General features: G+C 48.9%; 1 protein-coding gene across 2 annotated transcripts; it reads right to left on the bottom strand.

Annotated features, from left to right (window-relative positions):
- Window positions 1–871: 871 nt before the first annotated feature.
- Window positions 872–25995, bottom strand: SLC35E2B (solute carrier family 35 member E2B). Of its 2 annotated transcripts, none has more exons than XM_051988802.1 (9): window positions 25903–25995; window positions 16626–17146; window positions 16324–16459; window positions 15014–15141; window positions 14066–14186; window positions 12812–12865; window positions 11854–11926; window positions 10598–10743; window positions 872–8843 (listed from the first exon to the last, which is right to left on the bottom strand). In XM_051988802.1, the coding sequence occupies exons 2-9, from the start codon at window positions 16951–16953 to the stop codon at window positions 8606–8608; spliced, it is 1224 nt and encodes a 407-aa protein (XP_051844762.1). In that variant the 5' UTR covers window positions 16954–17146; window positions 25903–25995; the 3' UTR covers window positions 872–8605. The 2 variants fall into 2 exon arrangements, with proteins under 2 accessions (XP_051844762.1, XP_051844763.1); XM_051988803.1 differs by lacking the exon at window positions 10598–10743 and adding an exon at window positions 9657–9802.
- Between the last annotated feature and the right edge of the window lie 1644 nt (window positions 25996–27639).

Below are 27639 nucleotides of genomic sequence, written 5' to 3'. Positions count from 1 at the left end.
AATCACTGAAAGGGAATAATCAATATAATACTCTTCCATTTTAATCTGCATTAGACCTTATTATATAGGCACAATATTGTGGGAACGTGTATTGCATGACCCCCTTGTTCCAAGAAAATATCTGAAAAAGCTTTAATTAAAAAAAAAAAAAGTAGCAGCAAGGTGAAGCCCATGATGGAGAGCTGAAGAGATGGTGGACAATCATCGCAGATTATTTTTCTTCCTCTCCTGGGACAATGAATTTGTTTAAAACTTGAACATGAGGAGGAGAGATGATTGAATTTGTAAAAATTGCAAAGACTTATTTTTAATTATTCACATTTCTGTATGAAACCATGATTGGTGGTTTAATCGAAAAGAAAAATAATATCAGTATCCCCACGGTTGAACATGAACTTGATGTTTTCTGACCCACTTCCAGTGAACAAAACATCCTAAATAACCAGGATGTTTGTCAGGTGATCACAAACTTGAGAAAAAACATCTCTCTTAAAACTGTTTAAAAAAACAAACTATAAAAAGCAGATCCCTCCCTTTTACTCTCCAATCTTTCCCATGAAACAGACACATTGCACACTCCCAATTGGCAATCTGTGTGATCCAGATGTAGATGTTCCCACATGATTTGGTGATGTAGCTTTCTTTTATTAAAATAAACCTTGTTTCTTAAGTGGAATAAGTGTCTATTAGTTTTGGCAAATAGACACTTATCCCACTTAAGAAACAAGGAGTTTAGTTTTGGCAAATAGACACTTATTCCACTTAACTCCTTATTGCAGCATGTTGCTCTTTAGCAATACAATCACCAAGAAACCAATTCAGATAATTTTAATAGAGTGCCCAAGTGAAATACAAAATCAAAAACCAAATATAGAAGCACAAATATCGATTTTATTTGACTTTTCCAGAACAATGCTCATGAAAAGAAACTAACCCGTTTGTTTTACCCATAACAAAAGAACAGCCAAGAGGCATCCACAGGATTTATCAGTTATCAACCTATTACCACACAAAAGAATTAAAACAGTGACAAACCAAATCACACATGAAGAACATCTTAGAGAAAGCAACAAACTTAAGTTACAGAAATACTGCCAGAGGCAATGTACAAAATACCTATAAACATCTTGTATGGTGTGGTTTTTGTTCTACGTGTTGTGGGTTTGGCTTAATAAATATAGTTTGGCTCGAGTGTAGAAGAAGCAGTTACTGTTGCTATTTTCAAGTTTCTCAAAATGGAAAACTCACTATTTTATTTAAAAAATAATTCCCATTTGTACACAGAGACACTTAGATAATGGTGTGGCAAGTCTGGAACTTGGAACTCCCTTGTTGGCATTTGGACAGCCAGAAAGGATTGGTTCTTCCACTTGGTGGTGATGTGGACTCGATTGGGGGGGGGGGGGGGAGGAGGGGTGGGGGTAGGGGGAGTTTCCTTTGTTTCAAGGAAGTTTTAGAATCTCTCTGCAACCACAGCTGCTTAAGGCAAATTTAAGTGTTCTCTCTGCTTCCCTCCAGCATACCTTTCTACATTCTAGTCCTTATTAATCCAACAGGCAGATATAAAACTCTCAGAGGAAACAATTTGTAAAGAGCCAAGGATACAGCACTTAGGACCCTCCCTCAAATGCACAGCTTTTAATTTGGTTAAGACTCACAAGCTGCCAAGGGAGAACTGCAGTGGATAGAGCACTGGCCCTGGAGTCACAAGAACCCGAGTTCAAATGTGACCTCAAACACCTTCTAGCTGTGTGATTCTGAGCAGATCACTTAACCTTAACTGCCTTGAGGAAAAAAAAAAAAAAAAAAAAAAAAGGAATATTCAAAGTTTCGGTTTAGCAAAGGTAGAACGAATACATGTAGGCTGCTGAAGGATCAAATGAACCAACCAAACAAGTAGTTTCTTGGCTAGCCTCCGTTTCAGCTAAGGATGCTTACTGAGTAAGTAAGCTGTTTGTGGGTGGCTTTCCTGAGTCAAGCGACCCTAGTTTATGGGTGTTTGGGGAACTTGAGAGTCTTCGGCACATCATCAGGATGGTAACCGGTGATTAAGAGTGGGATATAAACACCCATGGTCAAACCCACAAAACTGGCTCACTTCCTCTCCAGCACTCGTTCATCATTAACTTGGTCCCTATGATCCTAGGGCCAGGCCCTGTGCCCTCCCCAGCAAAGAGCTTTTTTATTGACCCTTTCATCTCATGTCTAAAGGGTGGCGCATCTTACCAACACTTATTTAAGAGGGTTGAGAGTAACAGATCAAAGATGGGCTATGGTGCCCCAAAAGAAAATAGAAAAAAAAAATGTTCTAGAAGACAGAGCAGAGGTTGCAGAGTTTTGTTTTTTTTTCCCCCAGATGAAATTTAGGTATCTGGGCAAAGCACCAAAGTCCCATCTCTAAGGTAACATCTCATCATTCTAAATTATAAAAGAGGGAAGGGAGAAAGGGGAGACCAGTGCTCCTAAGGCAGCCTATAAAGCAAAACTGGAGCCAGAGCACCTGGCACCAGGGTGCATGGGGCCTTGGCTGGCAAAGAGAAAAACAGAGTTCAGAGGCTCGACTAACTTTATCCAATAAGAGAAGAAAGCACCCCAAACCTGGAAATGGGCAGATCAGCTCCAAAAACATCAACCCCTTAATTCTGGGTTGGCTTAAAGCAAGAAAGAAATGATCCCTGGTCCATAGTCCTACCTTTATTTCCCTTTTCTACCTGAGGAAGCAAAGGAACTACTTTCTGGCTTCAAATCATAGCATCACTTGCCAAATGCAAAAGCCATATGATACTTGCTTTAACACTACAAATGATCCAACATTTTTCTGTGGGACAATTCATATCAAATTGTGAGCATAGAAGAGAGAACCCAATGGTTTGGAAATATCTTTGAAAATTAATGGACATTGGGAACAGAAGGGGTGTAAGAGACAACTTTCTTTGACATGGTCTTTACACTGTTCTGACTGCCATGTTGTATTGTCTTTAAAATCAAAAAGATACCTGTATGAGAGGGTCCCCAACACTCTAGACATGTGGAACTACAGCTCATAGGAATAAAATGATCACTGGGGTTTTTAAATAAAAGCTTTCTATGCCAACTGAAGATGCTTGAGGGGGAAAAAAAGGAAAGACATGAACCAGCGATATGAGAGAGCAGAGAGAGCAGGACACTGTCACATCATCGGTCAAATTTTGAGGAAGGTCTCTGGCACACTGGCTTGCTCCCCCCCTTCAACTTTCTGTGAGCTCACCGACACTGAAGAGTAACCCAGCGATATGAGGGAGAAGGACACTGTCACATCATCAGTCAAATTTTGAGGAAGGTCTCTGGCACACTGGCTTGCTCCCCCCTTCAACTTTCTGTGAGCTCACCGACACTGAAGAGTATGAGCGAGCTGTGTGTGGATAATGACTGCAGTGAATATCCACACTGAGAAGATCACAGAGAACTAATTAAGTCTCACCAGGATGTCAGAGCTCTCACCAAGCTCGTCCAGTAGCTTATCATGGAGCATGAGACCTCGACCAATGGGTCTTTCTCCCATTTCACAAGCCAAAGATCTGGAATACAGAAATTCCCTCCAACATCTCTGGAGGAGTTCCAAGAAGGAAGAACACCGAGAGTTATGTCTCTTGCTGTCCCCGAGGAGGAAACAGTGCGGGAAGGATCAATAACAGAGGAATTGAAATTCCAAGAATTTCGATTGAAAAGAAGGAATGATGAAGAATCAACTGATGATGATAAATCATCTCCCATAAAAGAACGAAAGAATGATACCACAGCGACTGCTGTTGACCATGGCCATCAGGGCTTTCGATTCAAAACTAGAAAAACTCCAAACTGATGTCTCATTCACGTATTCCAAATCTGTTCAGGGAGGTTCAGCAATGGAGCAATTTTACCAGCTGCTATAAGAAGATAAGACTATACGGCGCGGCTGCAACCGTGTTGGCTCCCCCTCAGTATGTCCCTGCTGAAAGAGGGGATGATTGGTAGTCTGGGTTCAACTACTGCATTTCAAAAAGCAATATTCAAAATCCTAAGTATGCATCAGCCTGTTGGATCCACCAGACAAGCCACAGTCCTCGTCAAGGACAGTCTCCTGCACATCTCCCAACAGTTCAACAGCAATCAAATAATAAGACAGAAAACTAAGGCCTTATCACTCTTGTCCTTTAACCATTCTAGAGCCACAGAGACAGGATGCCCGGATTGTAGACTTAGTTACACAACTGGGACATAATCCCTTTATGCTCAGCAATGGCTTTTATTTGTGTGCTTAAAATTAGCGATTAAAAAAAGGCAACCACAGATACATCCATTGGAATTTAACAAAAGAATGGAAATATCTTCATAGACTCTGAAAAATTTTGTAGAACTCCATATCCATTAAACTTTTCTGCTTGCTTCTTTGTTTTATAATTAGGGGTGGGAGGGGCATTTAGATTAAATTTTATTAATTGCTATTGCTAAATTAAATTATAAAGCAGATTAAATTTTATTAATTGCTATTCCACATCAACTCTTGGTGGGTGGCCTTTTTACCACTGTAGATAGGCTACTCATTTGTAACTTGTACTCTCTGAGTTGCCTGGAAGCACCAAGAAGTTTAGGGGTTATATAGCCAGTGTCAAGAGGCAGGATTTAAACCTAGGTTTCCCTGATTCCAATAATGGCCCTCTGTCCACTAGGGCACATTGCCTTTCTTCTGCTCTGTAGGCTATATCCCTAGTGTCTTAAAGTTTAGTAGGTGGCTAATAAATGCTTATAAGATTGAACTGGAAACAATACATGTCAATGACTGGTCAGAAGCCACATTCCCTATGTTTGCGCCTCCACTGCACCCACAAATTTGGAACCTTCCAACTCTGTAGATCAGCCCTTGTAACTTAGGGATCTTGGAGAGCTGCCTGGGATCATGACAGATTAATGGCTTGCTCAGAAGCATGGTTTTCTACATGTCCTTGGGGCTAAGATCCAACCCCCACTCCTGCCACACTACATCTCTATCCCAATCAAGGAAGTGGACCAAATCCAAAGGAATGGATTTAAGTTTTTTTTTTTTTTCTTTCACAAATGACACAGATAACGAACATAAACTCTTGGTACACCACCAGTGCCAAGTTAACAGTGTGAAAAGCTAACAAAACATGTATTTGTTCCCATGGACACACTGATGACTGCTCAAGTAGAATGGGCTATCATTACTAAAATGCCTTAGCCAAAGTAACAAAAATAGACCATCTCTGTACATATACATTGCCTAGGTGTAAAGGGACCCCAGAACATCTACCAATGGCATTTGGGTGACTCAACGGAGAATGAGGACGATCAATCCAAAATGAGGTCCCAAGTCTGGTGGATGGATGTAGGAAATATGAAGTCTTCCATATCACTAAAGATTTTCAGAAACAATTGTGTGATATGTTGTTGCCTCATCTATTGATTGAACAATGAATTCATATTTATCAATCTGTGTTTTGAGTTGTTGGATTGGTTTTTGTGGTGGGTTTTTTGGGGGAGAGGGAGGACAAGTTTCTCAAGTCAAGAAGGTCTGGATACAAGAGAGTTGTGCGTTTTCTTTTTGTTTTCTTAAATCTAGATTATAGGCTGTTTCAGAAGCCGCTGGCTCATTAGCTCTCTGAGTAAACATAGGTCTTGGGAAGCTTATTCAAGACTCACAGAACAGATTCCAGGGGATCTGTCATTCTTGATCAGTGGCAAATCTTGCAAATGTCAACTCTTGGCAACTCAGCAATCAGCCATCAAAGTTTTAAGCCCTTTCCAGCTGAGTGTTATTTTCAAGAGGCGGAGAAAGGGAAGATGGTTTGAGTGAAGAGGACTCGGAGATCCGTGTCGTCTCTTATCACATGTCATCTATTCAGTGACTTGGTGACATCATCTCAAATTTGTCTTCACAGAGCAGCAGACTCCCTCCACGCCCCCAACACAGCAATAGGAAGTGAATTTTCTTTAATATCACCCTCTCTTTTCAGAGAAAAAGGAAAAGTGGTTTCAAGGGAATGTCACCAGAGACAAAATTCTTCTGAGTCTGAGTAAACAAATCTGGAAGGTCCACTGCATACATGAGTTTAACTGAAGAGGTCTCTGCAAGCTAAAAGGCCTGCTGTTTGCTCTCCTGCTCAGAGGAAAGCCATTTCAAACAGGCAAAACTTAATGAGACTTAATTATTGCTCTTTTGTTTCAGAAAGATTTGATCTACAAGAGTAGTTATTCAAAGCATTTTACATTTTTCCAGGTGAGAAGCCAAGCAGAAAGATAATGAGATAATTATGGGAAGCTAAGCTGGGCAGGAGGGAGAGGAAATGAGATGGGGGAAGGGAACGGTATAACATAAAGGACCCCAAGTAGCCCTTTTCTCTGTTGTTAGTGACCAAAAAAAAAATCCCATTATCAATCAGCTGACTCTGAGAATCTTCCGGCTACAGAATGAAAAACTGACTAACTCCAATTATAGGAAAATCCCTTCCCCCTTTCCTTCTCCAGGTTAAAAATGGGGATAGAAAGCCAGTGTAGACCATCACTGAGACCCAAAACTTCAATCTGAAGAATATTTTTTAGAATGCACTACAATAATATATGTCACTGAAATTTCTGCCTTTTCCACTTCCCTCTTCAATGGTCCTCAAAGCTGAGAGGTCAGCCTGTAGAAAACAGGTCAGTTGTCTCCAGATCACTCCATTCTAAAATAACTCCATCTAATACGACAATTCAACTTACAAATCACTCCAGGGAGGTTAACAGACACTGGGAAGGGCACCAGTAGGGGAGAAGCTGGAATCCTGAACCAACTTCTGTAACTTTGGAGTCACAACGCAAACTGTACTTTTTAGACAAGACGTTTTGAAATGGAGGCACCTCATAAACAGAAGGAAAGGTCATAAAAGACATTAGGGTCCTTCCTTAGGCCACTTGGAGCTAAGCGGGGAGGAAGAAGACAAGCTATTAGTTGAGATTCTATAGCTTTTCCTACAAAGCATAATTTTTTTATTCCCTGAAATCTACTCTAAAAGCCCATCTATCCATTTGTTTTTTAACCATAGTATCATTTTAAACTGTATTAGAACCAAAAATGTAAACACTAACATGTTTTTTTAACCAGTTTTCTTTCTATACTCATAAATTAATATAGAAAGAAAAAAAAGGAACAAAATTGAAATCTTCATAAAGTTAATGAGTGGCAAAAGCGGGGAGGGGAGGTAGTGGTAGCTCTAACCCTGTCAATGCTAAATAAGAAAGAAAACTACCCAGCATTAGCATCATATAACAGTAAATTTAAAACAAAAGCATACCTATTCTTAAAAGATGACCCTAAATAATTATAACATATGAGACATTCTGTTTTAAATCAGCCAGAGCCAGAAACTAACAGTTACTATTCCATTCCCTCCCCCCACACCATCAAGAGTCAGGGGGCCGCTGACATTATACATGGGTGCACTCAGCTGGCCAACTGGACAGGAAGAGAAATCCCTTCAGCACAAGAGAACAGCATAGTTTTCTAAAGAGCTTGGGGTGGAGGGGGTCAGGGGAGAGATGCTCCTTTCTTTATTGCACTCCATAATTTAAAGCAAGCCTGTGAAATGACCCCTTTTTTCTACATATTTCATGCTAGGATCTATCACTAGTTTGCTTGTTTTTTTAATATGTATGTTATATGAGATTTTTTTAAAGGCAAAGCACGGAGGTATTGACAGCAAGGACCCCACTCTCGTCCTTGCCCTCAATCTTCCTCCTTTAGGGGCCAGTGGGAAAAGGGTGCGCAAGGTAGGTAACATTCTCCCAGCACCCTGTGTTCCACAGAGAGCCATCATCACTTCAGCAAACTTCTGGTCCCCAGGACAACCGGTTTTGCTGTTTCTGGCCAATAAGCAACCCCGGTAACATCCTTCTGGACTGAAGGCTTATCACAGATTGTGAAAAAAAAATGTCATGAAATCCCCCCCAGGGGTGATCATCTACAAGATTCATCTGTCTTGGTTTCTTTTTCATTTAAGGGCATGTAGGAATCAGAGAACCCAAACCTCTGTTGGATTCTCAGTTTTCTAGCAAATTCCAACTGGAAAGTTCAGTGATTTCTGTGGGCAGTATATGCAGAAAAACATTCACCTTGGCACCTGGATCTTGAGCTCCACCTTCACAGCTTCCAAACATCAGACGTCCTGGGCTGCCCCAAACTCATTCCATAGGAACGTGGTGACAGTGACGGTGCTTGTTTTCTGCAGGGCACCCCGTTCCAGCCCCCGACAACAAGTTCAAAAACAGTGGCAGGTCACTTTTTATTTTTCACATTATTCTGGTGACAGTACTAGGTTGCAGCTGCCCCTCTCCAGGGTGCTGATGCTTGGGATCTCTTGTCCTGTTGCAGTTCTCCTGACAGAAAGAAGGAAACACCTTTCACTAATGCTGGCGACGCTCAGGTCTCCCAGAATAGCTCTCGGGCAGCAGAACATGCAGCTTCTTCACCGTACAGCTGTCTTGTCGTGCTCCCCAGTCCCCACCTACTCATCTAAAGGAACGATCAAGACGTCAGCAGTGAGCAGAGGAGCAGCTTCCACAGGGTGCAGAAGGCAGCGGCAGGCCAGGATCAGTGGTACGGCTTGGAGTCCTTGGCAATCAGTGGTTCCGAATCCTCCGGGGCGCTTGGGCTGGCAGTCATGGCGAAGCTCTGCATCGCCTCCTGCTGGTGCTGCTTGGCTTTGTTGTAGAGCAGCACACCGACGGTCACCAGAACCGTCCCGATGGCTGACAGGCTGGTGATCTTGTTCCCAAACACAATAATACTCAGCCAGACGGACAGCGCGTGCTTGACTGTGCTGGCCACACTGGAAGGGAAAAGCAGGAACGGCATCAGTAGACTACACTGCCCCTTGGTCCCTGGGAATGGCCCATGAAGTGGACACTCATGGCACTATACTCTACTGATTCTTTTTCGAATATTCTACTATAGTTACAATGAATCATTTACCTCTACATACCCACACCACTCCAGTATGAAAGACTGCATATATTTTCAGACTTTTTTCAAAGCACTGATCAATTCTGTTGATTTTTTTTTCCTAAAAGAATAATATTTATTGCATGGCCTGTCTTTTTGGGAAGTGGATGGGGGGGCATATTAGGAAACATTCTATTGATATTTTTTAAAAATCAGATAGCAAAGAAATTATTTTTTTAAAAATTGCCACATCTGAAATGAGATGGTAATGACAAAGATAACATTTAAGTCCATCTCTAAGTGTCCAGGAAAATTTAAAAGGAAACTATTTGAAACAAATTATTTTCTCTTCTATATCCTTAAAAGATTTCTACAGAGACCTATTCTTTAGCTGAACTAAAAATGACACTTAAGGTTAACAGTGGGTTATAATAATCACAGTGATGGAGATATAGTGCTACCATTTTGGAATGCCTGACCAATCAAGATCCATAATATAGAACACCTGGTGACTGACACGCCCACTCATTTCAAGCACCCAACATCCACTGTAGGAACACCTGGTGACTGACACTATGGCTCATTTCAAGCACCCAACAGTCACTGTATAAGAATACCTAGTGACTGACACTCCTGCTCATTTCAAGCATACTCATTTCAAGCCGACCAACACTCACTCCCACTAATCTCTCCCACTTACCTGAAAGTGACAGGGGAGATCTTTCCCATCAAGGCGTAAGCTGTGACACTCTGAAGATGGAACAAGACGCCATCCATGAGGAGCAGCAAGATGACATCTTGATTATAATGGAAACTTTTCCCACTCTTTCCAATCACTGGCATATCCTGTATGAGTCAGAAGCAAAAAAATAAATAAATAAATGCAGCTCTTTCATACTTTGAGTATAATTAGTCTCTAAAGTAAGAAGCCTGAATAATAGAGAAATCTGGCTCTTTTTTTTTGGGGGGGGGGGGAGGTAAGGGAGTTAAGACATTACTTTAGGTCCATGCTTTTTAACAATATGAAATTTAATCTTTTAAATACAATATTAAAATGGTACTCATTGTAGTGTCTAGCATATAGTAAGGTATTACATAAATGCTATTTCCTTCCCTTTTCCCATTCAAAAAATATTTATTGATGGCCTAATGTGGTCAAGGGATTGCCATATCTTCCAATTTTTAATAAAGATGGCTTATTTTTCCTAGGCTTCTGGGGGAGGAAGTTGGAGAACAGACTATACATTTATTAGTCTGACTAATCCCAGAAGAAAAAATTAACCAAATGATGAATTTTACTTTACCCTGGACCCTTCTAGTGTTCAGTTTAAGTATGGACTCTTTCTCAGAAAAATGTTGTTATATGTGTAAAATAAACACAGTGATGGAGATATAGTGCTACCATTTTGGAATGCCTGACCAATCAAGATCCATAATATAGAACACCTGGTGACTGACACTCCTGCTCATTTCAAGCACCCAACATCCACTGTAGGAACACCTGGTGACTGACACTATGGCTCATTTCAAGCACCCAACAGTCACTGTATAAGAATACCTAGTGACTGACACTCCTGCTCATTTCAAGCATACTCATTTCAAGCCGATCAACACTCACTCCCACTAATCTCTCCCACTTACCTGAAAGTGACAGGGGAGATCTTTCCCATCAAGGCATAAGCTGTGACACTCTGAAGATGGAACAAGACGCCATCCATGAGGAGCAGCAAGATGACATCTTGATTATAATGGAAACTTTTCCCACTCTTTCCAATCACTGGCATATCCTGTATGAGTCAGAAGCAAATAAATAAATAAATAAATGCAGCTCTTTCATACTTTGAGTATAATTAGTCTCTAAAGTAAGAAGTCTGAATAATAGAGAAATCTGGCTCTTTTTTTTTGGGGGGGGGGGGAGGTAAGGGAGTTAAGACATTACTTTAGGTCCATGCTTTTTAACAATATGAAATTTAATCTTTTAAATACAATATTAAAATGGTACTCATTGTAGTGTCTAGCATATAGTAAGGTATTACATAAATGCTATTTCCTTCCCTTTTCCCATTCAAAAAATATTTATTGATGGCCTAATGTGGTCAAGGGATTGCCATATCTTCCAATTTTTAATAAAGATGGCTTATTTTTCCTAGGCTTCTGGGGGAGGAAGTTGGAGAACAACCTATACATTTATTAGTCTGACTAATCCCAGAAGAAAAAATTAACCAAATGATGAATTTTACTTTACCCTGGACCCTTCTAGTGTTCAGTTTAAGTATGGACTCTTTCTCAGAAAAATGTTGTTATATGTGTAAAATAAACACAGGATTACTAAAAAAAAAAACAAAAACAAAAACAAAAACCAGTAATATTGAAATGCAGCTAACCAAAATGTTAAAGAAAAATTCATGCCTCTGAGTTAAGAATGCTTGCCTCACATGTTTTGAGAAATAGAACATGTGGACACATCCTACAGAGTAGAGGAAGTGGGTCTCAGGCCTGAAGACTGAACTTTTAAAAAGCTTATAAACGGAAGCAAGGGGTTAATTGGATGGGGCAGTGGATACAGCATGGTCTTGAAGTTCCCCCAAGTTCAAATTCAGCCTTGGACACTTAACAGTTCCTCACTGTGTGATCCTGGGCTTGTCATTTAACCCCAATTGCCTTGCAAAAATAAATAAATAAATAATGAGCCAAGGCAAGCAGGAAAAGCCAGGAGGAGAAGGGACCAGATGCAAGATTCCCTCTCAGATGACGAAATGCTCTTCATCAAGATTTCCTCTGCAGCCCATGGTCTCAGGGGACAGGCTAGTATCCTGGTCACCAGTCTGTGCCAGGGGCAGGACTTGGAATCTGAGTCCTCCTCTGACCCCCCTGCACAGGCCTGAAGCCACGCTCACCATGAAAAAGATCCAAGCCGGAATGAGCATGACCACAGCAGCGGCGCTGGTGTAGAACTGAAGCTCAGGGGCGCTGTGCAGAAAAAAAGAATAGCAAAGTGAATAAAGACAAAATCACTGGCAAAAGCCTCCCCCTGGTTGCCCCCTCCAAGACCTCAGGGTATTTGCCCTGGCTGTGTCCTGTGCCCAGCAGGCTCTCCCTTCTTATTTCTGCAGCTCAAATGCCACCTTCCCCAGGAAGCCTTTCTCAATCCCCCCTTAATTCTGGGGCCTCCCTTGTTGTTCATTCCAAAGTTATTTTGCCTTTATCTTGCACTCATCAAAGTGCTGACTCTCCCATTAGACTGCGTGCTCCCTAAGGAAGCTGTCTTGTGTTTTTCTGTGTGTCCCCAGTACCTGGCACACAATAGGTGCCTAATAAATGCTTGTTGACAACTGAATCCTTTTTGGGACAACTTCCACTTTACATTTCTCGTACATAAATGGTTATTTTTTATGTCTCCTTCTTAAGTCATGAGTTCTTTGAGGGCAGGGCCTGTTGAATTCCCAGTAACATGTGGTCAGGGTTTAATAAATGCATGATGACTGACTCATCCCCAAGGAGATGTTTCAAGCAATGCTGATTCACAGCTTTAGATATAAGGTGAGGAGGCTTTCAAAATGTAAAATGACCTTTAGACAGCTGAAAATATGCTTTTCTTATCTCATGATCAGAAATGACTGAGGCACACAAGTAGCTGAATCCTAATGTCAAATATTTTGTTATGACTATTAAGGGAACCCCCGAATGCCTTTGAATGGTTGGCTGGGGTCTTCTCTTTTCTGTAGATCAAACCCACCTATAAACTGCAGTATTTAACACTTGGGAATCAGGGTAGCTCTGGCATCGCAAATGGGTCATAGGACTCCTGGGGGACCCTGGTGAAAACCCGAGGCTCCATGCACTATGAATACTTACGAAAATCGGTATTTATCCCCACTGAGGAGCTTTTTTGAAAACACATTTTGCAAACTAGGACAAGGGAAAAAAAACAAAAAAATTCATTAGTATACATTAGAAATAAGTGAAAATTGGAAATAATTCTTAAAAATTTTTAAAGCATTATAAATTCTGATGGAAAAGTTTCTAAGGAATAAACTGCACTTTCTTATGAACCTCAAAAATACTCCATGGATGGATACATTTACAATATATACTCTTCCCAAAGAAGAGTCTAACTTGAATAATCTATTCTCCCCCCTCCCCCAGTCTTCAATAAGACGACTCAAAACAAAACATCTTGAGCATTAAAAAGATGGTGCCTTATATCCTGTATCTGCTAAGGTTCTTTCTCTATTTAGCACCAAAACACACTTTTCCATCACACTGTCCAAATACAGAGGAAGGGGCCAGGCAGGGTAACGGACAGAGGCTGACCTCATGACTTTCTGGGTTCCAGAGAATTCCTGAGTGAAAGCTCTCAGTGTCACTGAGGCTGCACCCAGTCAGGGATTTAGGCTAGAAAATGTCATAGGAGGGACTGGGACCCAGTTTTCAAAGGCAGAGGCTCTCTCTCTGCCAGGAATGCATGCCTTTCTGTGCTGAGCCGATCCCTCCAGCAGGGGAGATCAGCATCTCTAGAGACTAGAGGCACTTGGGACACTCAAGGTTTAGAGGGAGGGCTCAAGGTCTGCCTGGGTGTCCAGAAGCCTTCCCAAACTGAGCTGTTCATCACATAAACAGCATACAGCACTGGACTGCAGTCTAAGGGCAAATGAACACGTTTTTTATATTCCCTGTGAGGAAATCTGGTTTGAAGAGCTTCCTGTTTAACATTCCAAGAAGTAATGCCGACATCTTTTATCATGTTATATCTGTGATTATTATGGGAGAAAATCGAGCAGCTATGGGCACTCTTAAGAATGTCCTCACCTTTAGCTCCCTTGGGACCAATGGTATATAGCTAGGGAGAAATGATGTCTGCTCCTAAGATTTTTTCACTTTCACTGAGACTCCTCAGTGTCTCTCTCTGTGTTTCTCTTTTTCTCTTCTCTCATTCTCTCTCTTCATATCTCCTCTCTTTCTGTCTCTGCTTTTTCTCTCTTCTGACTCTTTTCTCTGTCTCTCTCCCCCATCTCATTCTCTCTCTCCTCCCCCCCTTTCTCCTTCTCTCCCTTCCTCCCCCATTTTTGTCTCTCTCTCTCTCTCTCTCCCAACGTCCTTAGGTCTCACCAGTCCATGATGTTAGTAGACAAGGCAGCAGAGAATCCCAAGACGTTGAAGCTGATTTCAGTAGCAGTACAGAGTGCGAGCCCACCCATAACAGGGATGAGGGACAGATTCACCAGCAGTCCTAGAAAGATTAGAGAGAAGGAGAAGAGGAAGTTCACAAACTGATATCAACTAATCTCATGTGAAAAAAAAATCTGGACCCACAAATGACAAACCCATGTCTCTCCAAGAGATTTATTCAATGATAATTTTATATATGATATATATTTACATAATGGGTAGGTCATTGATAACTTAGTAACTGATCATAGATCATCATCATCATGATGTGGGAAATCCCTAGTGAGGAAGACCTCTCTAGCAATTCAAGCCAAGACCATCTCTGCAACTTTGGTTCTTTAAAGCCCTGCTCCAGAGGCTGGGCCAATAAGCAGCAGCAGGTCAGCAATGAGCATTAGAAAAGTCCTTCTGTAGTTATATGAAGGGTGGGCAGCAGATGAGACTGAGTGGAGGCAGGGAGGCCCATGAGGAGGCCTTTCCCATCGTCTGGGTGGAGAAAATGAGGGTCATTGGGGGGCCGGTGAGCAGAGGGGGCATGGGAGAAAACGCCTCAAGGTGAAAAAGCAAGCAAGGAGTTGAAAATGAGTTCCCCTTTGCTTTCTTCGAATCCCTGTCCTTTTTTCGCCACAACACAGCTCCCAGGGTGAAGGGCCTTTGGGCTGGGACTTGGAGGATGCTGTTTGGCCCCTGGGCTGACCTCTGAGAAGCGCTAACCAGACAGTGGTGTCTCCACTGTGTGGTCAGAAGTGCAGATCGAGGGCTCGCTTGGGTGCTGGCCACTCTTTGGGGAGGGGGGGCTTTAGATGTCAGAACCCAGAGCTAGAACTGGAAGGGTTCTCTGCTGCCAGGTAGCCCCGACCCATCGGCAGTTTGGAACTGACCACTCACCAGTGTATTCTCCCAAAATCATCCTAGACATTATAACCGTAAAGATAGGAGCCGAGCTTTTCACCGTTTCGGCAAATGAAACAGCCACGTTTTTCAAGCTAACCAGCCCCAAGACCACTGTGGCGAATCTGAAAGTGAAATCAAGAACAGATCGGGGTCATCGGGGGCTCTCCTGCTGAGTGCAGAACTCCTACACAGAACAGCCCATAAGCATCACCATTCAGTAAGTAGAGAAAGACACAAATCCTTTTTAAAAAAATCTAAGTAGACTGGGTGAGAGTGGGGGAGAAGGAGGGAAAAAATTAGAATACAGGGTTTTTTTTGTATGGATGAATGCCAAAAAATTATCCGTGTATATGTTTTGAAAATAAAAAGCTTTAATTTTTAAAAAAATCTAAATAAAAAAAAATCTTAAAAAAAAAACCCCAACTAAGTAAATCTAACCCAGCACCTCCTGCTCTCTCCTCCAGAGGCCCCTCAGAAATGGTCTTTCGTCACCCTCGAAGAGGGAGATTTCCAAGTTGTTAGACATCCTGTCTCCTCTGCCTAAGTGCCCTCACTGTACCAGATGCTTTCCTCACTGGCCTGTCATAATAAAGACATTAGAGAGGACTGGACCTGGACCTGAGAGTTCAGTGGATGGGGGACCCCCAGGTCAGGAAACCCCTCCTTCCACTGCAAGTCAGCTTCTTCTCTGCAAGCCAGTCAGTGAGTCGTCGTAAAGTGGAAGGGCGCATCCAGGGTCACACAGCCAGCTAGTGTTGGTGGCGGGACTTGAACCCAGGGCTTTTTTTTAAGTTTTTAAGACCAGCTTTCTTCCAAGGGAACCCTGCTGCCTTTATGACAAGTGTCATTAAGACAGACTTTGAACAAATACGAGAAGGCCCTAGAAAAGCAGAGCCATTTGTTGGTCTGCTTGCTGCTGTGCCATTCGCCGCCGTCCCTCAGGGGGCCCGTTTGTCTGGAGAAGCTCCTGCTTGCTCAGAAAGGGGCCCGCCGTAGCAGTGAGGAGGCTGGGCCGTGAGGGACCCCGGGGGACCACCGAAACCTCGCTCACGCTGAAAGCAGCCAAAGGCCGGCCTGTGTTTGTTGGCGGACTCCACCAGCCAGTTCCCACGGAGAGGCGGAGATGGAGCCCAGCGTGGGCCTGTTGGGCTGAGCCCCCTCCCCTGTGTAAGAATCCTCCCCCTTAAAAAGCCCTTGTTTCAGGAACACTGGGGAGGAAGGGACTGAAGGGAGGAAGGAGGTGACCCACAGACAAACCACGGTTATGAAGAAGACTAAAGTGGGAAGCCCCCAAGGTCCTTTACCTCATTAGTCCCACAAATATCATTATCATGATGAAATTAGATGGATAAGACAAGCGGGCTTTGTGCTGATATAAACAGCAAGGAACAAAGATCTTAATGCAGCCAATCAGCGTGGTGGAGAACATCTGCACGGCTCCTAAAAAGAAGAGGGGAGGGGGTTGGGTCAGGGCCCCGAGGGCCGCGCCGAGCTCCCCTCCCTCCCAGACTCCCACCGACTCACCCCGCCCCCACCCCGGAGGCCACGGCCCAAGGTCCCCACGGTGGCCCCCAGGCCCCCCCCCGCCCGAGGCCCCCGAGCTCACCCAGCATGCTGGGCTCGCCTTCTAGCAGGGACAGGATGTACTTGTTGAGGAACAGAGTGCAGAAGCTGAAGAAGAACCACAGGGTGAGGTAGAGGAGGGCGTGCGAGTTCCAGATGCCCGAGTCCGACTCGATCACCGTGGTCTCCGTTATGGTGATCTTCAGGACGTTCTCCTCGGGGGCGCTGTCGCTCCTGGCAATGACGATTTTCTCGCTCCGATTCCCGACGAGGGAGCCCAGGCCCAACAGGGCTTTGCCCTTGGCCTTCTCCTCGGGGGCGGCGGCCTTGCCCTTGGCCTTGTCCTCGGGCGGCGAGCTCGAGGAAGGCATGCTGCCGACACGACCCAGGGTCTGCTCCGGGCGCCCCCCGAGGACAGCATGGGCCGGGGCGCCGGGTCTCGTGGGGCCGCCTGCGGTCCGTCCTCCGGGCCTAGCGCTGCATGGGCGCCGGCCTGGCTCCCGAGAGGAGTCCCCTAGGCGGAGAGCGGCGGTCTACTTCGGAGAGGCAGCTTCATGCTCTGCCCTAAAAAAGAGGGACCGGACAGGTCGTCACTGCTGTGTGTTACAGAGTCAGCGGTGCCCGCGGGCATCCAGGGAGCACTTGGCGAGAGCCCCACCGCGAGGCTGCCTCCCTGGGAAGGGCCCGGTCAGGCGCTGGGCTACGTCCCTGCCCCCAGGGAGACCCCCCAGGTGCAGACGCTGGATTACCTACCGAGACCCCTGCCCTGAGGAGACCCCCCCCCCCGCCCGGGAATGGCCGGGATCACAGACGCAGACCATGGAGGGGGACAGGGTGGGCGCGAGCAGGGGCAGAGGGTTTCCAGCTTGGGCGATGGCAGGCTGAGAGAGAAGGAGCCCCGGGGAGGGGGCCAGACCAGGAAGGACTTCCGCTGCCGGAGGGGCCAGGGGGTCACCTCACTGTGCTGGGGAAGAGGGGGTGCGGGGTTATCTCCGTTTTGCAGATAGGGACCCGAGCCTCAGAGAAACGAAAGCAGCCTGGGCCAGCGAGCGAGGGATTGGGATGGGACAGTTCCTCAGACTCGGAGCGGGGAGGGCCTCCTGTCCAGGGGCTCCGGCCCGGAATCGGGTCACTTTTCTCCCCTCAAAATTCTGATCCCGCCAGGGTGACACATCTGGTTTCCTCTGCCTCCCCTCGGTTTGTGCATTTAAAAACACGCTTCTGGGGAGGGTTCACAGGCTGCCCCGGGGCCACTGTCCCAACGCCCCCGCTCCCTCTGGTCCAAGCTTCCCATTTCACAGCAAAGGAAACTGAGGGCAGAGAAAGGGGCAATGATCGAGCCCAAAGAGACAAGAGGCAGGTGCTACGGCTGACCTTCATGGAGCGCCCCAAGGTCTGGGAAGCCCTTTACCAACCCAGGAGGGAAGCGCTGCCTTTGCCCTGGTCCTACAGATGAGGAATGAAGGCCAAGAGAAGGACCTGCCGGGCCCCGTGGCGAAGAATCAGGATCTGAACTCAGGCCTCTGTGCCGCCAAGAGGAGCTTCCAGCCCCTCGCCACCGGTGCTTCAGAAGGGCCGGGGCAGAAGGCAGAGGAGGGCCGGGGGCCCCCAGGGAGGCTTCTTCCCTGTCCCACTAATTACTGCTAATGAGTTAGGCTGGCAGGCCTGGGGGGAGGGGAGGGAGGAGGCCACCCTGTGTGTATGTGTGTGTGCATTGCTGCATGCCCATGAGCTGTGTGCACGTGTGTGTGCCTGTGTGTGCCCATGTGCTACATGCCCCGTGTGCTGCGTGCCCATGTGTGTGTGCCCCTGAGCTGCACGTGCATGTGTGTGCCCATGTGCTACATGCCCCGTGTGCTGCGTGCCCATGTGTGTGTGCCCATGTGCTACGTGCCCGTGTGTGTGCCCCTGAGCTGCACATGCATGTGTGTGCCCATGTGCTACATGCCCCGTGTGCTGCGTGCCCATGTGTGTGTGCCCCTGAGCTGCACGTGCATGTGTGTGCCCATGTGCTACGTGCCCGTGTGCTATGTGCCCATGTGTGCCCATGAGCTGCGCGTGCACATGCACAGGACTCTGGCCCTAAAACCAAAGGGGCGACATTGGCGCCAAGGCGGCAGGCAGCGCCTTGATCGGGTTCACGGGCCCCCTGTTCGGGATCCCGTTCGTGGCCAGAGCCTTACAGAACAGCCCTTCTAGGACGGGCTTTGTCACGATGACCATTTCATTTGATTCAACCATGAGACTCGAGGCAAAGGGAGCTGCCCCGCTGGCCTTGGGAGCAGAGGCGCCCCCAGGCTTCCGCGTCCTGGCCTGTGACACGATCCCCCCCTCACTTTCTCCTCCCAGAGGGAAGCATTCTAAAGGCCCAGGGCCCCCCTGTCCCCGTGGGGCTGACCCCCCTTTTCTTTCAAGGAAGCAGAGGGTCAGATGTCCCCTCTCCCTTATCTTATCTTCCCTTCCAAGGCTGAGCAGTTTATCTCCCATCCACATCCCCAGCCAATGCCCAGAGTCCTTATCGAGACCCAGAGCATGATAAGGTTAAAGGGCCAGCTGCCTGTTGCTGGGATCTGGCCCGGGGACAGCCCTCCCTCTCTCGGGGAGCCTCACTGCAGGAGGCCCAGGGCCCTCAACCTCTTTTTAAAAACCATTTGGGCACCACAAAAAGCCAGCGTCCCAAACAACAATGTGTTTCCCCAGAGTTGGTTCCCGTCGTCGGCCCTGTGGGCACCGCGCCAAGCCCCACTTTAGAAATGCACTTAAACCGCGATTCTGGGAAGGGAGCAGAAGGCTGCCCCGACTGCCAAAGGGCGCCCTCATAGTGCCTCGCAAAGTCCCGTGCCCGCGCCGAGGCCAGACCGAAGGAGACAGGGAGGGGCTTTCCCAGCGGGATGCGGTCTGCTCCTCCGGGCCAGGGCTGCCCACTCATCGGTCAGAAATCACTGTTTCAGGAAGTGACGGACACGGCCCCTTTTCTGTAACGAGGTTAATGATCACCTTCTCAGGCGGCTTCAGAAAAATCTGGAGTCTTTACATCTTTGAGTGAACCTCATCTAGCTAACCGAGGGGGGGCCAGGAAACAGCCTGTAACCCCGAGGCCAGCTGCTCTCCAGCCAGGAGCCCGTCACTCCTCCTGTCGACGTCCCTCCCTTCTCTGCAATAAATCGCAACCTAACCTTGCCACTGAGACCCATTCTCTTCGGTCCCACCTGGGAGCCGATCCTACTATTGTAAAATGACCAGGAATCTCTAAGTTGCCACAGATCCACCATCTGCATAAGAGTTTTTAACAAATGGCCAGAACTTTCCAGAGCTTGGGCTCTGCCGACCTTTTCCATCATTTGTGGGAGACCCTTGCCCAAAAAGTGAAAACGCAGATTGCAGGTGCCCTTCCTGCCCACCCCGGGCCCCTGTTCCTCTGCCACTCCGGCCCACCCTGCACTTTCTCTATATTCTGCCCAGATCTGAGGGCTGTACCCGCCTGGTTCCCCCTGGGGGAAAGGAGAGGAGCGTGGGCAGTCCCCCTGGCCCCGTATAACCGTGGGTGGTGGGCTCCCACTGGCCTACCTTGCCCCGGGACCGGGCCTCTTCCTGCCTCTTGCACGTTGAAGATCAAGGTACAATGTGGCTCTCCTGGCCCAGCCTTGACCCCCTGGTCCCGAGGCCGGCCTTCCTGCCCCAGCCGGCTACCGCCCACGCCCTGGCACAGGACTGCTCCCTGGTGATCCATGACAGATGCCTGAGAGCCCACAGGGCGCTGGCAGGGGGGGGTCCCGGAAACAAACTCTGGGGGCGCTCAAGTTAAGGCTACAAGGAAAAGTCCCAGCACAACCTTGCACGTCCCACCCCAACCCTCCCACCATCGTCTCTATGGACCCGGATCATCAGGGAGCACCGAGGCGGGAGTCTTCTCCAGGACTGCATGGCCAGCCCCCCGCTCAGGCTTGGCGCTCAGCAAGGGGACTAACCTGCGGACTCCGCTCCTGGGCTCCTTGGGGGCAGGTGCAGCACCCCCCCCCCAAGTGAGTACAGGGCGTCCCACACTAATTAATTCCCACAAATCAATGAAGGCTGCGCAGCGGCTTCCAAACGCCAGCCCCACCTCCCCTTTGTCCCCAGCCCTTTTGGCAAGAAACCACTTCCTCCAACAATGAATTCAAGATGAGCTCACAAAGTTCCAGAGTTGAGCACAACCTGAATATTCCCTTTATGAATTCTGATCTCAGCTTACGATAAGAAGCCACTAAAAATTGCAATGCAGAAAAAGACCATGACCCCAGCTTCTAGGAGGGACATGTGGACAAGCCTCCTGGTCACGTCCACCCGGGATTCTCTTATCTGAGTGTCCACCCTGGATCCTTATCATCTGAGTGTCCACCTGGGTTCTCCCCCTCCAAGCACAGGGGAGCACAGACCATCCTGGGTGTCCCCTTATCACCAACAACCTCAGGGCAAGGTAAGGTGAGGGAGGAATGCCCCCACCCTGGGCACCCTTGGATATGGGTTGAGCTTTAAGAGAGGATGTAGAGGAGAGACATGAATACAGGCAGGGAGGGGGAGAAGGGAGGAAAGCAAGAAGGGAATCCACCTTACACAAGCTGACTCCCAAGAGAAGGGATTTTTGGTTGGTTTGGTCCATCTCTATATCCCCAGGCTGCAAATCTCTACTGAAAAGTGTTAAGTTTCCAAAAGGATGAGATCCAAAAGGATGAGGCACCTGAAGCATAGTAGGTGCTTAATAAAAACAAGTCCGGATGCACAGAAACCAAAGCAGAGCAGGCAGTAAACGAGCCTAGATTATGAAAGAGTTAGACAGAGGGACCATCACTCCGAAGACTCCCAGTGGGCCCATAAATCACATCATGGCGGGAAGGCCCACAGTGAGCATCCCCCGCCATCTCGCTGCTTTGTCCTGAGACCCCCCAGCCCCCATCGTTTAGAGAAACCAAGTCTGGCCTTCCTGGTGACCAGCTGGGTTTGCCATGCAAATGCCTTCAAAAGAAAAGGCTGAAAATGTTTGTGGCAGCCCTGTTTGTAGTGGCTAGAAGCTGGAAAATGAATGGATGCCCATCAATTGGAGAATGGCTGGGTAAATTGTGGTATATGAATGTTATGGAATATTATTGTTCTGTAAGGAATGACCAGCAGGATGAATACAGAGAGGACTGGCGAGACTTACATGAACTGATGCTAAGTGAAATGAGCAGAACCAGGAGATCATTATATACCTCAACAACGATACTGTTTGAGGATGTATTCTGATGAAAGTGGATCTCTTCGACAAAGAGAAGACCTAATTCAGTTCCAATTGATCAAGGATGGACAGAAGCAGCTACACCCAAAGAAAGAACACTGGGAAATGAATGTAAACTGTTTGCATTTTTGTTTTTCTTTCAGGGTTATTTTTACCTTCTGAATCCAATTCTCCCTGTGCAACAAGAGAACTGTTCGGTTCTGCACACATATATTGTATCTAGGATATACTGTAACCTATTTAACATGTAAAGGACTGCTTGCCATCTGGAGGAAGGGGTGGGGGGAGGGAGGGGAAAAATCGGAACAGAAGTGAATGCAAGGGATAATGCTGTAAAAAATTACCCTGGCATGGGTTCTGGCAATAAAAAGTTATTTTAAAAAAAAAGGCAGAAGGGATGGGACGCCGATGGAATGGAAAAAAACAACTATTAAATGGCTCCTCCATGCCAAGCACTTCTCACCAACAGGATCCCATTTGAGGCTCCCAACAACCTGGAGAGATGGGGGGGGGCATTATGCCATTTGTCAGATGAGAAAACCAAGGCAGGGTCACATGGATGAGACCTTCTGGTTCCCAGCCCAGCACTCTGTGCCTCTGAGGGGATCCCCTGCCCAGACAGATCAGCAGGACTCCAAGAAGGTTCCCCCAAGCAATGCTTTTCATTCAAAGCCAAGTCAAGATGTCTCTGATGATTCTGGAGGAGTAAACAACAGAGCTCAAACCAACTGGTCTAAAAGCAGGGAAAGAAGATCGACTAGTGGGGTCTCTGAGGGTCCTGCCCTCTGACAGGAAGGAGAATAGACAAAAGGGCCACAGACAAAGCAGGTTCTGAGGACCAGAAGGAAGACAAGGGGACTGAGAGGGGTTAAGAGAGGAAAGCGTAGAAGCCCTTAAAAATCTCAGCCTCCTGTTTGTTACAGGGGCTTCCTTTTCCTTTTTTAATGGAGGAAGGGCCATATTAATCCAGTCACGGGGGCCGGGGGCACATTGCACATTGCATAGTTTTTCTGACCTGCCTTTTAAAAAAATAGATAGAAGGGCTGACTCCCTGGGTAGGGACAGGGCGCCTTCCAGATGTCGAGGTGATGTAAAAGCAAGAGGCTGAAACTTTAGGCTGGAGAGACCAGAAACGTGGCAGAAAGAGGGCTGGTTTGGAGACAGGGGACCTGTGGTTCTGTCTATGGCTAAGTCATCCACTCTAAGACTCAGTTTCCTCTTCTGTAAAATGAGCTGCTTGAACTAGGTCAATGCTTTGTCCTCCATTCCAATGTCACTCATGGCTCTAGAATTATGGTCTTTAAGACTCTGGAAAAAAGCAGAAACTGTGACTATTTCAATTAGATTGGAAACTTCTTAGGGCCTGCCTGGTCTCTTTTTATATACTTAGAGCTTAGTATAGGGCCTTAGCACATAGTAGGTGCTTAGTACATGTGGACTGATTGGGACTTTAATGCTCCTGCTGAATGCTGACAAAATATAATCAGGGATGTCTATTTTTCCTGAATTAATCATATCTAGGACTCCTTATTGCATTTGGGGAAACTGAGGTCCAACCTATTCCAGGCTTTCCCAACAGAAATCACTGACAGCAAGAAATTACTCAGTGGTTTTGTAATGTGGGCACCAGAGGATGCTATTTTTATTTGTGATCTAGGAGACTCATATTGAGCTATGCAGGGGTAAGGGTTCCCCAGAGTCCTGCCCAGTGCCAGGGTTTTAAGAATTTTCAAAATCGACCCCCCCCCGATCTCTGTGTGTGTGTGTCTCATTTCCTCTGTCTCTCTCATGTCTTTCTCGACCTTCCTCTCTCTTCCTCCCCTTCTCCCTCTCTTCATCTTCCCTTTCTCTTTCTTTCTCCCCTTCCTCTCTTCTTTCCTTCTCCCTCCCTCCTTTGCCCCCTTCTTCACGCCTTCTCTAGCACATGACCCCTTTGAAACTGACCAAGAGCCCCCTCCCACCAAAGGAAAGCAAAATCCCCTACCCTATTTCTGATTTGAAGCCCACTTCCCAGGGATACCCAGCTCCTAACACTGAAGGACTGAAGGCAGGGACTTCAGCAGTGACCCCAATTAATTAGCCAACCAGTAAGCCCTGTTTATGGCCCTACTGTGGGCCAGGCCTTGTGCTAAGCCCTGGAGGTCCGGGCAGAGTCGGAGCCCTTAAGGAGGGCACAGTTCATGCTGTCCCAAGGAAGAGGAGATCTCCGAAGGGAAGGCCTTGATGTCTTGGGGGAGGGGAGGCCAGGGTCTCCTGCTGGGAGCAGAGGATGCTTTCATGGGTGGACTGTGACAGACGGGGGCCCGGCAGGGTTTGGGGAGACCCGTGGGGCCCGGAGGGCGCTGGCCGGCGGGTTCTGTGCCCGAGGGCTCTCCTGCACTGCTCGCACCGTGGCTGGGAGACTCACTATCAGCACGGGGCTGCTGATGTTCCTCTTATCGCACAGACGGGACAGCCCACTCCAAGGTCCGCCGGGGCCCCCGCAGGTCCTCCCGACATCCCAGCCTGCTCTCTGCCTTTTTAAATCTGTGACTAAGTTTGCTCTGGATGGGGCTGCAGAGGAGACGACCGGGCCTGGGGTCAGCAACTCCTCCTCTCCTGCCCCGCTCTCTGGGACCCCATTTGGGGTTTTCTTGGCAGGGATACTGTAGCCTTTGGCCATTTCCTTCTCCGGCTCATTTTACAGAGGAGGAAACGGAGGCAGACAGGGTGAAGGGACTTGTCCAAGGCCATGCAGCTACGGTCTGAGGCTGGATTCGAATTCAGGTCTTGCTGACTCCAGCCTGGCACTCCATCTAGTGTGATACCTCACTGCCAGAGTAAGCAGGATCCGAATTCGGATCCTTACTTACAAAGTGCTACTTCCCCTGCGTCTGCCTCAATCATCTCATCTGTAAAAGGGGCACAGTAACAGCTGCTCTGAGTAGAAAGTGGAGTATTTGGAAAGTGACTAACAAGCCTTAGGATGCGATTATACTAACAAGAGCTACAATTGACCCGGTGTTTATCGTCCAGTATCCTAGCCTTCTTTTTATAAGAAATGCGTCCCCATTTCAGGCCAAAGACATTTCAGGCAATGGCCAATACTGAGGACACAGGAAGAGGGAGGCCGCCATCTGGAGCGTTTTCTTTTATTTCCAAGGAAATGACAATCTCCGGCTAAGATTCTTGCCATTTGGGGGCCTGGGGAGAGATGCCAGCTGCAGGGCTCACTTTCAATAATAATTCACCTACATACAAACTCAGGGACTGTGAGCCGGCTCCCCAGCTTTCTCTGGATAGTGAAGAGGGTCTGGGGGAGGGTTCATCAGCTTCCCCTCCTCTGGGCCCCCAGCCCAGCGACCTCTCAGAAAAGCACTGGAGAAATCCTCTTTTAAAAATGAAAAGGTCCCCAAAGCACCCCCCACTCCCTCTCCACATCCACGGGGTCCCTCCCCACTGGGTCCTCTGAGCTCTGTCCCCCTTTCCCAGCTCCCCTCCTTTCTCTTGACTGATCCGCCCCCCAGCCTTCTAGGCCTCTGGGACCGCAGCCTTCCCAGAGGGAAGGGCCCCGGGGAGTAGCATCTGTTCCAAGCCCTAGTGTCCAGCCCCGGGGGCGGTGGGACTCGGAGGGGGACGGTTATCTCTGGCCCCTCCCCCAACCCCTCCGCCAATCCGACCCTCACCCGGGCGCCTGCCCCGGCCGTCCCGCGCATCCCCGCGTGGAACGGACACCCCACTTCTGATACCCGCTTATCTCCTCTTTTCCTTTTTAAAAACGTCTCTAATAAAAGGGTAAGGGAAGGGAGGGCTGGAGGGCGTAAAACAAAAAAGATCTAGTTTTTAACCATGTAAAAAAATAAAACGGCCAAGCCCTGCCCTCCCCGGGCAGGGGCTCCTCCGCAGCGGAGACCCCCAAACTGTTCAGAGAGGCTAGGGGGCAGCTACGCGGGCAGAGTGGAGGCAGAGGGATGAGGGGTGGGCGGCTGGCCCCTCTGCTCCCACCCACCTCACTACGCTGTTCCCCCTCCCCCAGCTTAGCTTCCCGCCTCCCTCTTCCCCCTCCTCCCCCGCTCCGGTCCCCTACCTGCGGCTCCCCCCGCACGGATGCTGCCCGGGGGTCCGGCCCGGCCCGGCTGCGGCGCCCCGAGGCCCGGCCATCCTCGGCCCGGCTGGGCCGGTTCGGGCACCTGCTCCAGTCCCCGCCGGCGCCTGGAGCCGGGGGGTGCGGGCGGACCGAGGCCTAGCCCAGAGAGCAGCCGAACGCGCACGGCTAGCCGACTTAACCGATGGGGGCGGGGGCCGCGTGCGCGCGGCCGGGCGGGGGAGGGGAGATGGAGCGCCGCGCCGCTGGGGGGCGCTACAGAGTAACGTAAGGGGGCGAGGCGCGCGGCGCGCTGGACTGCCTCGAGACGCAACGAGAAGAGAGTGCAGCGTGAAGGGGGGCGGGGAGGGGTCCTCCCCGGGCTCTCGGGGACCGGCATGCACCGTGTCCTCGGCGTGGCCCGATGGGCGTCCTCCTGGCGCCCGGCTCCATCCTGCAGCCCCTTTCCTCCTCCTCTCTCGGGGATGGGGGGACGCCCAGACGGCCCCACGCCCTCGGGCCGCTCGCGGTCCACGAAGGAAACGGTCCCAGAGCTCAGGTCCCGACCTCTGCGGCTACGCGCCGCCTCCCAGGCTCGAGGGAGGCGGCGCCACGGGGGGAAGGGGGGGCAGGGCTGCCCCTGTTGTCCGCGACCCGCGGAAACTTGGGCAGCGCCTCTGAGCAGGAGCCCCTCCAAACCTCAGCAAGACCCCGTAATCAAGGGACCGCAGCAGTGATCAACAGCCTTCCCGCAGCCCTCTGCGAGGCCCGAGGCTGCCGAGGCAGGGTTACCCCCTGTGCGGGGCGGGGTCTTAATGTAATGTTCCCGGGCCTTTCCTGGCCTTCCCAGGGAGTGCCCTCTGCCCTCCGTGCCTCTGCACAGTGTAAGTTCCCTGGCCTTCCCAGGGAGTGCCCTCCGCCCTCCGTGCCTCTGCACAGTGTAAGTTCCCTGGCCTTCCCAGGGAGTGCCCTCTGCCCTCCGTGCCTCTGCACAGTGTAAGTTCCCTGGCCTTCCCAGGGAGTGCCCTCCGTGCCTCTGCACAGTGTAAGTCCCCTGGCCTTCCCTGGGAGTGCCCTCTGCCCTCCGTGCCTCTGCACAGTGTAAGTCCCCTGGCCTTCCCTGGGAGTGCCCTCTGCCCTCCGTGCCTCTGCACAGTGTAAGTTCCCTGGCCTTCCCTGGGAGTGCCCTCTGCCCTCCGTGCCTCTGCACAGTGTAAGTTCCCTGGCCTTCCCAGGGGGTGCCCTCTGCCCTCCGTGCCTCTGCACAGTGTAAGTCCCCTGGCCTTCCCTGGGAGTGCCCTCTGCCCTCCGTGCCTCTGCACAGTGTAAGTTCCCTGGCCTTCCCAGGGGGTGCCCTCTGCCCTCCGTGCCTCTGCACAGTGTAAGTTCCCTGGCCTTCCCAGGGGGTGCCCTCTGCCCTCCGTGCCTCTGCACAGTGTAAGTCCCCTGGCCTTCCCTGGGAGTGCCCTCTGCCCTCCGTGCCTCTGCACAGTGTAAGTTCCCTGGCCTTCCCAGGGGGTGCCCTCTGCCCTCCGTGCCTCTGCACAGTGTAAGTTCCCTGGCCTTCCCAGGGGGTGCCCTCTGCCCTCCGTGCCTCTGCACAGTGTAAGTTCCCTGGCCTTCCCAGGGGGTGCCCTCTGCCCTCCGTGCCTCTGCACAGTGTAAGTCCCCTGGCCTTCCCTGGGAGTGCCCTCCGTGCCTCTGCACAGTGTAAGTTCCCTGGCCTTCCCAGGGGGTGCC

Source organism: Antechinus flavipes, chromosome 3, assembly GCF_016432865.1.
Source record: "Antechinus flavipes isolate AdamAnt ecotype Samford, QLD, Australia chromosome 3, AdamAnt_v2, whole genome shotgun sequence".
NCBI classification, from domain to species: domain Eukaryota; kingdom Metazoa; phylum Chordata; class Mammalia; order Dasyuromorphia; family Dasyuridae; genus Antechinus; species Antechinus flavipes.
The sequence above is the reverse complement of the archived record's forward strand: the minus strand, read 5'-3'. Positions and strand labels throughout refer to the sequence as shown.

Coding starts and splice junctions, on each gene's coding strand:
- SLC35E2B (XM_051988802.1), bottom strand. CDS start 16,953: ATGCCTTCCTCGAGCTCGCCGCCCGAGGACAAGGCCAAGGGCAAGGCC. Junction 14,187..15,013: donor GATTTTGGGAGAATACACTG/GTGAGTGGTCAG, acceptor TAATCTTTCTAG/GACTGCTGGTGAATCTGTCC. Junction 10,744..11,853: donor CGGCTTGGATCTTTTTCATG/GTGAGCGTGGCT, acceptor TGACTCATACAG/GATATGCCAGTGATTGGAAA.